Genomic DNA, 12137 nt, shown 5'->3' on the forward strand with positions numbered 1-12137 from the left:
ACTGTAACAAACATATGTCACTATTACAAGGTGTTAATATTGGAGTGGTATATAGGAAAGAATGCATCTAATGCACACTATAGACAATAAATAGTTAACAGTAATATTTTAATATTCTTCAGTTGAAACTAAAGTATAGCACCAATGCAAAGCGTCAACAATAGTGGGGGTATACTGGGATGTATTTTTTACATGACTTTTATGCAAACCCAAAACTTCTCTAATTAAGGAAAAAATTATAATAATTTAAAAAAGAAGGGAGCGGATGTGGCTCAAGCAGTCAAATGCCTGCTTCCCACATGGGAGGTCCTGGGTTCGGTTCCCGGTGCCTCCTAAAAACAAAAACAAAAACAAAACAACAAGCAAACAAACAAAAAAACTAACTCAGGGAGCTGATGTGACACAGCGGTTGAGCACTGGCTTCCACATACAAGGTCCCCGATTCAATCCCCAGCCCCGGTATCTCAAAAAAAATTATGCTAAGTGAAACAAACCAGACACAAAAATACTACATATGGTATGATTTCATTTTTATAAAATGTAAATATAAATAAATCTATAGAGACAGAATTAGATTAGAGGGATTGAGAGATTGACTGCTAATGGATTGGGGGTTTTACTACCTGGAGTAATGAAAATGTTGTAAAATTGTGGTGATGAATGCCCAACTCTGTGATGAAACTAAAAGTCATTGATTGTACACTCTGAATGGATTATATGTTATGTGAATATATCAATAAAGCAGTGGGCGGGGTACAAGATCAGTACCCCAAAACCAGTAGTGTTTCTATACCCTACAATGAACAACTGGAATAAGAAATTTTTTAAAAATCCATTTACAGTACCAACTAAAATAATCAAATATCTAGGAATAAATCTAATCAAAGACATAAAGGACTTGTGCACAGTAAACTATAAAACACTAAAAGAAATGAAAGACTTAAATAAATGGAAGAACATTTCATGTTCATGGATTAGAAGACTAAATAATCCCAAAGTTCAAAACTAAAACCTTCTCTGCAGAAATGGAAAAGCCAATCATTAAATTTATATGGAAGGGTAAAGGGTCCAGAGTAGCCAAAGCCATCTTAAAAGAACAAAGCTGGAGGACTCACACTTCCCCATCTTGAAACTTATTATGAAGCACAGTTTGTTTATCAAAACAGCACAGTACTGGCACAAGGACAGATATAGAGACCAACGGAATCAAACTGAAAGCTCAGAGATTAACCTTCACTTTTATGGCCAACTGCTATTTTGACAATGAAGGAAAGACCATTCAACAGGGAAAGAAGAGTCTCTTCAACAGATGGTACTAGGAGAAATGGATATCCACATGCAAAGAATGAAAGTGAACCTCTACTTCATACCATATTAAAAAACCTCCTCAAAATTGATCAAAGACTGAGGGAAGCGGCTGTGGCTCAACGGATAGTGTCCGCCTACCATATAGGAGGTTCAGGGTTCAAACCCAGGGCCTCCTGACCTGTGTGGTGAGCTGGCCCACACACAGTACTGCTACATGCAAGGAGTGCCGTGCAATGCAGGGACGTCCCCCGCATAGGGGAGTCCCACATGCAAGGAGTGCACCCAGCAAAGAGAGAGACCTTGCATGGAAAAAGAAGAAAAAAAAAAGAGCGCAACCTGCCCAAGAGTGGCACCGCACACACGGAGAGCTGACGCAGCAAGATGATGATGCAACAAAAAGGGAAACAGATTCCTGGTGCCACTGACAAGAATGCAGGCAGACACAGAAGAACACACAGTGAATGGACAGAGAGAGCAGACAACAGGCGGGGAGGGAGAAATAAATAAAAATAAATCTTAAAATAAATAAATAAATAAATAAAGGATCAAAGACTAAAATATAAGAGCCAATACTATAAAACTCTGTGAAGAAAAATATAAGGAAGCATCTTCAGGACACTGTAGGGCAATGTCTTCTTAGACTTATATCCAAAGCACAAGCAACAAAAGAAAGGGAAAAAATAGATAAATGGGACCTCATCAACATTAAAGCACATGAAATGATACACATCATCATTAGCTACCAGGGAAATGCAAATCAAAGCCATGAGATACCACTTTATACCTACTAGAAGAGCTAGTATTTAAAAAGAAAAGAAAAAGGAAAAGAAAATTCCAAGTGTTAGAATGGATGTAGAGAAATAGGAATACTCATTCATTGCTGATGGTAATATAAAATGGTACAGCCACTGTAAGACAGTTTGGCAGTTCCTCAAAAAGTACTGAATTACCATATGACCCAGTAATTAAGCAACGGATAATGGAGAAGACCTGGCTATGGATGACAGTGATGGCAGCACAACATTGTGAACATAATTAATACTGGTGAACTACATATTAGTTAAGAGGGTAAATTTTAGGTGGTATATATGGTACTAGAACACAAATTTTTTAAAAAATTCATGGAACTGCACAACAGTGAACCCTAAATTAAACTAAGGACTATAATCAGTAGTACAGTTTTTAAAATGCACTTTCATCAATTGTAACAAACGTAGTACATCAATGCAATGTGTTAATAACAATGGTACACGGGAATCCTGTATTTTATGCATGATTATTTTGTAAATGCACAACTTCCTAAAAAAAAAAAAATGCTGGGGGGGTACACTTTCAACTAACAGCTCAATCAACTGTTCACATGCTTTTCTTCAAGCCAACCACTGTACTTCAGTATGGAGAACAAGAGCTTTACGCACACTTCTCATCTCATCACCTAGACTAGTAAATGGACATGAAATCAAGAGCCAAGACTGAACAAGCTACTGGTCTAAAACTCACAGTCAACCAGCAACAAAATCCCCTAAATGTGTTTGTACTATAAGGGGATTGTAAGTGTTGTACACAGCGGGTTAGAGATCCTATAATCTGTTAACTTTTTGGTAAACTTTGAGTAAAAAAGCCCACCATAATTGGTTCAGGCATCGCCCCATCAAGATGGCAGAGTAAGAAGCTTCCGAGTGTCATCCCCCAGCTGAAGCTTTGAACAAACCTGGCAAGAAACTGGCAGAAACATCTTCCTCAAAGCTCCAGAAAACAGTTAAAAGACTAGTTACAGGGTGAGCACCAACTCAAGAAAAAGGCTACCTAAAAGCAACAGGATGGCATGGCACCCTGGTGTCCCCTCCCCCAGCCCAGTGAGAGTACCCGGTCCTGGTGGGAGGAGAGGAGCCCTCAGGCACACACTGGGATGGGAACGTGTATGCCTGGTCCAATATGTCCACGGGAAGCCTGAGACTCGCTGTCCTGAGAACTTGCCCTGAGTGTGGAAGGCAGTTCACAGAGCTCTTCTACAGACCTCTGTGGGGAAGCAGGTAATTGGGGCCCAGGCCCAGAGACTGCTGGCTGTACAGAGTACAGTGCCCAGCACCCTGAGGGGACATACAGATCTGTGTGAAGGGAGGAATTCCTAGGGCCACACACGCATGCCCAAGGCAAGACCATGCACAGAAAGGATCAGGGAAATTACATGGACAGAAACCTTTTTTAGAGCTCTCTTTATCCCACCCCTGGGAGAAAGTCTGCACCCCATTGGCATGGTAATGTAAGCTGGACAATCTTAAAGACTTAGAATGAGTTGAACCGAATACCAAAGAGCTGTGGAAAAAATAACAAAAGGCAAGAGAAAGAAATTGACCACCAGAGTAAATTCACCAACATAGCAGATGCTTAGATGTCAGCAAAAAATTACAAGTCATACTAGGAGACAGGAAGAAATGGCCCAGCCAAGGGAACAAACCAAATATCCTGAAGAGATTCAGTATTTGAGACAATTAATGATAATCACACAACTCTCATAAATCATTTTAAAGAACTGAAAGAAAATATGACTAAAGAGATAAAGGATATTAAGAAGACACTGGGTGAGCATAAAGAACAATTTGAAGTCTGTGAAGAAAAGTAAATAACCTTATGGGAATGAAAGACATGATGGATGAGATTAAAAATACATTAGAGGGAACTGGCTCAAGCAACTGGGCTCCCATCTACCATATGGAAGGCCCCAGGTTCGATTCCCGGGGCCTCCTGGTAAAGGCAAGCTGGCCTGCGCTGCAGAAACCTGACGGCCCACACCACAGAGAGCTGATACAGCAAGATGGACGCAACAAAGGGAGACACAGAGAGACAGTGAGAGATGCAGGAGACCAGGGAGATAGGGTGGCTCAAGCGACTGAGTGCCTCTCTCCAACACCGGAGATCCCAGGATCGGGTCCCGGTGCCTCCTAAACAGAAAGACGAGAAGAAAAAAGACAGGCAGACACAGAAGAGCACACAGTGACTAGATACAGAGAGCAGATGAGTGCGAAGAACAAGTGGGGGGAGGGAAATTTTAAATATATATATAAATGTATTTAAAAAATACACTAGAGGCACAGAAAAGCAGATCTGAAATGCTTAAAGACAGAATTAGTGATTTTGAAGACAGCACATCTGCACTGGAAAAGACAGAACAGAAAGAAAGGAGAATGGGAAAAAAATTGGAAGGATCAGAGAGGGCCCTATGCTTTGGCCTGGAGATATTCTCTGAACTCATTGTATGGATAAGTTCTGAAGGACAGCATTCCCTTAAGTCAATCTTCAAAGACCGGGAAAGCTCTTTTTCTCCACTTCCTTCCTGTATTTTTTATTTTTTGTTACTCCCTGGCATTCAAGGGAAGCTGACATAAGCTGGATATAAGCTTAAGGAATTGATGCCTCAGAGTTTAAATTCCAGTGATAATAATATCAAAATATCAAGGTTTCAACAAAAGAATACAAAACATACAAAGAAAAAGGAAACAATGGACCAGGGAAAGAAGATTAAAGCATTAAAAATTATTAACATGGGGAAGCGACTGTGGCTCAAGCAACTGAGTTCCCACTTACCACATGAGAACCTGGGTTCAATCCCTGGGACCTCCTGGTAAAATAACAAAAAAGGTGCCCAGACCTGTGTAGTGAGGAACAGTGTTAAGTGTTCAAGGAGCATGATGTATATAACTTACACTTAAGTGTTCAAAAGATGGATATATGGTTGGAGTGATATGGCAAATGTGGTAAAATGTTACAATCAGTGGTTCTGGGGATCTGGGGTAGGTGGGGGGTGTACTAGAGTTCTCCGTATGGGGTTTTCTATTATTTTTGTAATTCTCCTAGTAAGTTTGAATGGATTTCCAAATAAAAAGTTAAAAAAAAAGGAACAGGGGCTTTTCACATATTCCTGGTTACCTTGGACAGTTACAGGGGTTCCAGCCATAAATATGTGCTCTCTTCCTGTCAGGTCAGCTTAAATAAAACACTGGGAGTTAAGCGATGGCAGGCTGAAACATGAACTGTTGTAATCCTTTCCGATGGTCAGAGGGAAGACGTAGTACAGACCAGGTCTCCAGCAGCTGAGTCCAGTACAACACAAACGCAAAACGTACACAAGGAGGCCAGGAGGTGGCATGCGGCAATCCATTTCAAGACAAGTTATTTGCCAATGCAAGGTGTTACTAATAGGATGGTATACAAGAATCCTATATCTTACGGATGATAAAATTTTTTTAAAATCGCTTACTATTTTATTTATTCGCAAGAAATGATTATGGAATTAAAGAGTATTTGTTAGAGCTTATTGTCTGCAACAATCTAAAATGCTGCCACCACTCACATTAACAGCATAGTTACTGCTAAAAATAAACTATCTACTTTTGTTTTCAGAAGTTTCCCTAGAGAAAGAATACAAACCACCAATGTGAACTCAAGCACAAACAACACAGCTGGCCAACACTCCAGTACTTTCTTTCTCTCTCTTTTTTTAAAATTTTTATTTTAGTTTTATTTTTCCGGTACTTTCTACAATTAAAAGAAAAAGGACAGTTATAACTTACCTAGCAAATTCTGCCAGCTGTTTGGGATCTGAGAGGTCAATGCCAGGAATCCCTCCAGGAGGAAGTTTCTTTCCTGTCATGTACTCTGAATAATCAGGAGGCGAGTTCTCTCCAATGATCTGTTCTTCAACCACTGTCTCATGGTCAATATCTTTTTTTTCATCTGAAACATATCATGAGATTGATTATCTTAGCTGAGTAAAAACATATACATGGGCAAATACATTTCAAAACCATAAAAACTGCTTTCCTCAACTACTGCTTATATGAGTGACATAGTTCCTACCAACCATCCACTCTTCCTCTTCCATCTCTTGCAATCCCGTTCTTGTCTGAAGGTCATCCAAAACTTCCACACCAAATTCAATGGCCCTTTATATTATTTTTTAATTTGTTTAAATAAATTTTTATTTTTATAAGATACAAGGATCACATAAAATGTTACATTAAAAAATGTAAGAGGTTCCCTTAGACCCCACTCCCCACACCTCCCACATCAACAACTTCTTTCATTAGTGTGGTACCTTTACCTTTATATTGTATTAGTGTTTCTTCTTAGCCTCTGCATAAGGTGATACTGTTCAGCCTTCCAACATTCCCTAACATCATCATCAGCACCCTTGTCCCTGCTTTTTCCCGGTCCTCTTTCCACTTCTTTACTAGCTTATTTTCTGTTTCCTTTGCTTATCTTCCTGCCACTTGTCATTTTTATCCACTATACATATTTTCTGTCAAGTCTCAACTCTGTGACTCTGACTCAACTCTAATTTTACAGCCTCCCTTCTTAGCTAGCCTCTTGCCTATACCTCTTCAGTTTCCACATCCTTTACTGTTCTCCCCTCACTCCTTGCTCAGCACCAGTCTACAGGCCCTCTAGTTTCTCAAACGTACCACGGCCCACCCACCCTGCGACTGCACATCCTTTACTCAAGCAATTTCCACGGACTACAATTTGGAATCTGATCTATGTGACTGCTGTTGGTTTCTCCCGCTGCCATCAACTTGGGTCTTATTATTCTCTCAAGCCTGATAGATGATACTAGTTTATTAACAGGTCTTCACAGTTATGTTCCTAGCCTACATAAAAGATGAACTGGTATAGAAAAGAAAGCTGTCATCGTTTCCCCTCCATAGCGCAAATCCTTCAACATCAATAGAAATTACTTCAACTTTGGCATTCTCGGGCCTATGCTATTTTTTTTTTAAACATCCAGTCAATAATTCTTTTTTTTTTGTTTTTTTTTAAGATTTTTTATTTATTTCTCTCCCCTCCCCCGCGAGTTGTCTACTTTCCGTGTCCATTAACTGTGTATTCTTCTGTGTCCTCTTGTATTGTCAGCGGCGCCGAGAATCTGTGTCTCTTTTTATTGCATCATCTTGCCACATCATCTCTTCGTATGTGTGGCACCACTCCCGGGCAGGCTGCGCTTTTTTCGCACAGGGCAGCTCTCCTTGCACATGGGGCTCCCCTACATGGGGGACACCCCTGCATGGCAGGGCACTCCTTGCGTGCATCAGCACTGCACATGGGCCAGCTCATCACATGGGTCAGGAGGTCCTGGGTTTGAACCCTGGACCTCTCATGTGGTAGGTGGATGCCGTATCTGTTGGGCCAAATCCACTTCCCCCTATGCTATTTTAACACATCCTGGGTTAGTTCACAAGTGCCTGGCGGGAGGTTTACCCTGACCCCCTCTCCATCCCCCAGCCTACCCCCAGCAACATATCCTTTGCTATCTCTCATCCCTTCCTTCTAAATCTGGTCTACCTTCCTCCTTCTAAATCTGATCTACATTCCAGAGCCTAGCTCAAATGCTCTAAGACTTCTTGATTCTATCACTCCAGGCTCAGATATTTACCTTTTCTTGAACTCCTAGATTATTTCATAATAATAACAATGACAGACTCTAAAGTGGTTATTATCAAGTTCAAACACCCTCAACAATGAAAATCACAGAATACCACAGTTTTAAACTGTAAACACCTCTCTTCTTCCACTACTCTTCATTTCAGAAAACATTATAGGTCAAAGAATCTTAGAATATAATAGCACAGCTCATCAAACCCCCATAACCACCCTAGGTAATGGGTAAACAATTACTTCATTTAACAGAGGAGAAAGCTGGGGCACTGGGGTTAAGTAACTTGCTCAGGGTAGTAAGTGACAGATGTGAACTCATGAAGCCTCACTCTAAGACCTGTGTGCTTAACTGTTCAGCTTTGCTGCCTCTTGTTTGGGGCTACAAAGAATATTCGAGATACTATGTCCCAAGTTACTCACATATGGAGAGCATCTATCCATGGATAAACGAAGAAGCCTAAGGAAAAACAGCTGGACATATTAATAAAAAGGAGAGGTCATGTGGTTACTGATGGTATGCTACGAAGCTGGGACCCTGCACTGTACCCAGATATTATGGCCTCACTCCCTTTCCCAGGACTGCTGGGGCCCTGGTGGATGGGCTTCTTTACCCTCCAATCTCTGCACTGCAAGCTGATGCAATAAGATGATGTAAGGAAGAGACACAACAAGCAGGGAATGGATGTAGCTCAAATGATCAGGCGCATCCCTCCCATGTGGGAGGTCCCAGGTTCGTTTCCCAGTGCCTCCTAAAAAAATAAGCAGACACAAAGAGCACACAGTAAATAGACACAAAGAGCATACGGTGAGCACAAACAATGAGGGGAGAGAGGAGAAATAAATAGAATAAGTCTTTTTAAAAAAAAGCATGTTGGGATACAAAGAAGGCTGAACTAATGGCATAAAGGAACCACAGGCTAAATCATTCCTCATGGGAAATAACAGCTAGGAAATATTTTTTTAAGGCTCAATTCTTAGTCCCAACATTCAAGAGTACCTGGAACCCAGGACAGTCACTAAGATGATTAAGAATTAGAACACAATACCTAAGAAGCCTAAAGTGCAGGCTGACAAGAGATTTTATCATCTCCATTAGGGGCTTGCAAACTACATACAGTCCAAGGGTCAAACCCAGCCTGCCACCGATTTGGTAAATCAAGTTTTGTATAACACAATCATGCTCATCTGTTTCCGCCTAGGGCTGTGTACATGCTACAGTGGCACCTGGCACTGAGGTGCTGAGTTATGATCCACAAAACCTACAAATGTTTACTATCTAACCCTTACAGAGAAAGTGTGCTGATACCTGAATCTATATGATGCCATTTTATTTAGAGAAAATAGGATTAAACCATAAAAGAAAATTTTCAAATTGAAACAAGAACAATTTCCGTTGAGATTATTTAACAATGGGATTTACTACCAATTAAGGCAACATTTTTTTCCTGCAGATCTTTGAAAGAGGACAAATCTAAAATTTCTTTTGGAGGAGGAATGAACATGGCTGGGTAATGAATTAGAGTGGAGAGGGATAGGGATAGCAAGTATGAAATCTAAGCTTCCTGCTTGTGTTTGTTTCCTGTTGGATGGTGGTGTCATTCAGTGAGACAGAGAAAAACAGGAGAAGAGACTTTTGCAGAGGATCTAGAGCTCCATTTTGGTTTGAGGCATCTGTGACATCCAATGAACAGACCTCAAATAGGCAGGTAGATATGCAAGCATGGGAGATAAAAAGAAATCTTGGTTGGAGAGAAATATATGGGAATCACTGGCATAAAAGCTGCACTTAAAGTGACAGAAATAAATAGATACAAGTATCTATTAGGAAAGTATATAGACTAATAAGAAGGGTTCAGAACCAAACTATGGGTAATACCACCAATAGTTAAGAGGACAAGGAAGACTTTGCAAAGGAGACAGAAGAGATATGCCCAGATGTAGGGAGAAATCTTGATCTGTCTAATGAGAATTTTACCCAGCATATACCAAGGGTGGGGTAGTGAAAGTAGTCTGCCTCAAGTATAGACAGTAAGGGGGCGCATGGGGCATACACAATTTTAATACTACTCTAAGTGGAAGTTAATTTGGAGAACTCCTTAAAGACCAGCACACAGAAATTGTGAAGAGTCAATAACTATGCAACAAAATGCAAGGAAATAAACATAGAGAAACAAATCAAAAATTTTTTAAAAGAAGATTTATTTATGTATTTCCCCCCTTCCCCTCATCCCGCCCTGCTGTTTTTGCTGTCTTTGTTGCCTTCTCTTCTCATTTTCTCTCCTCTGGGATTCACCAAGATTCAATCCCGGAGACTCCTGATGTGGAGAGAGGATCCCTGTCAATTGTGCCACCTCAGTTCCTGGTTTCTGCACAGGCATTTGCACTCACCACACGGGCACTCATGCTCACTGGCTTATTACTATGTGGGCACTCTTGCGGGCACTGGCTTGCCGCCTGGGCACGCTTTCTCTTCTTTTTCACCAGGAGGCCCCAGGGATTGAACCCAGGTCCTCCCATATGGTGGGCTCCATCACTTGAGCCACATCCACATCCCACAAATCAAATTTTGAAGATTGCTTGAGAAACAAAAGATACTATAGCTACTACTTTCAGAAGAAATCAAAAGAACTGTGTGACTGCCTCGTTTTCACCAAGACCTGAACACTCATATTAAAACTATAGATCAAATAATGTCAATATTTGCTATCTTTAACATTTTATCAGATTTTTGTAGAAGAAAAACTTCATAAGTTTTTACCAGAAATTCAAGACATTACAGATCAATATGTACATGTCTCCCCCTTTGTTCGAAAATATATTAATGAAAGGTATTAGTCCATTTCTCCTTTCTGTAAGGTTATATCTTATTTTATTAAAAAAAAAACACTTACTGGCATGATATACAAAGTTCAATAAAGGTTTTTACTCTGCACTGGCCATCATTTCATAGTTTATTACTGAAAAGAGACTTGCTAGTACAGTGGAAGAGAGTCAACTATTCCATTCTCAGTGTCAAATATGCTATGGCCACTTATGATTTCTACTGACCAACAATGAGGTAATATCAACTACACAATTAGGTAGGACATGTTCAAGGAAGATGGCTGTATATCTAATCCCCACTGGAGTTTTCCTTCAGGCCGGGATTTGTTTATTTTAATTATCCCTTCATTGTTTCTAGGGGACAGGGTTAACCCATATGAGAAGTTCAACTGAATTAGATTTCCATAACCAATGTAACTTGAGTTTATGATCGTGATTATTGGAATTACAACTGGGCAAGGCATAGCAAATCCTCTCAGAATTCCCATTTGGAAGAAGGATAGAAGATACTGATTCAAAGGGGTAGGGTAGCAGGAAGAAACTGTCATGTTGGGAACTTCTAACCAAAACTGTTAGTTAAGTGATTCCAGCACTTACCAACACTCTGGCTAAACACAAATGACCCGGAACAGTCAGATCAAAGTTAATGGCCTAAGATGGAAAAGTGTGGAGAAACAAAATCTGGCCAACAACATCCATAAATGGGACACACACTGAATTATTTCAGCAGGACAATCAATTCATCCACATTTTAAAAGCATTCTCAGGAAGCAGATGTGGCTCAGGTGATGGGGCCTCCGCCTACCATATGGGAGGAACCCAGGTTAATCCCTGCCGCTTCCTGGTGAAAAAGAAGAGAAAGCATGCCCACACAGTGAGCCAGTGCCCGCGTGAGTGAGTCCCGCAAGATGATAACGCATCAAAAGAGAGACAAGGGAAGAGTCAAGGTGAAGCACATCAGAAACCAGGAACTAAGGTGGCACAACTGACAGGGAATCTCTCTCCACATCAGGAGTATCCAGGATTGAATCCTGGTGAATCCTAGAGGAGAGCCAATGAGAAGCAAAAACAGCAGGGCGGAAGGAGGGGAAGGCAGAAAAATGAATAAATGTATCTTTAAAAAAATAAAAAATAAAAATATTCGCTGCTTTTGCACATGGTACTATTCAGAAAGTAAAAAAGTATGTTGAGTCCCGGTACCGTCCCTGCCTCCCAGACATTCAGTTTCCTTCTGTGGTACCAAAGCAATAATCAGTCCCAACCTAGTTTGAGAGGCAAAGTAAAGAAGACTCAAAACAACTGAAAGGGAGCAGATGTGGCACAAGCAGCTGAGCACCCTCTTCCCCACGCGGAAAATCCCAAACTCGGCTCCCAGTGCCTCCTAGAAAAAAAACAAAAACAAGCAAAACAAATGAAAAAGCCAATTCTGCGGAGCTAATATGGCTCAGAGGCTGAGCACCAACTTCCCACCACAGAACCTGAAAAGAAAAAAAAATCAGAAGTCAAAAAGAGACAATCAAGGAACTAAGTGGAAAGGATGAGAACCATTCTACCAGTCCAGAGAAGAGGTTAAT

The 12137-nt window shown here is 40.7% G+C and overlaps 1 protein-coding gene across 4 annotated transcripts in view; it reads right to left on the minus strand.

Moving 5' to 3' along the window:
- Nucleotides 1-12137, minus strand: part of YY1 (YY1 transcription factor) — a 40076-nt gene that overhangs the window by 14889 nt on the left and 13050 nt on the right. For all 4 annotated transcript variants that reach the window (XM_058291678.1, XM_071213690.1, XM_071213691.1 and 1 more), the window contains one exon: nucleotides 5880-6042. In XM_058291678.1, the coding sequence (XP_058147661.1) occupies nucleotides 5880-6042 (163 nt within the window). The remainder of the gene's footprint in view (nucleotides 1-5879; nucleotides 6043-12137) is intronic.

Source organism: Dasypus novemcinctus, chromosome 3, assembly GCF_030445035.2.
Source record: "Dasypus novemcinctus isolate mDasNov1 chromosome 3, mDasNov1.1.hap2, whole genome shotgun sequence".
Taxonomy (NCBI): Eukaryota; Metazoa; Chordata; class Mammalia; order Cingulata; family Dasypodidae; genus Dasypus; species Dasypus novemcinctus.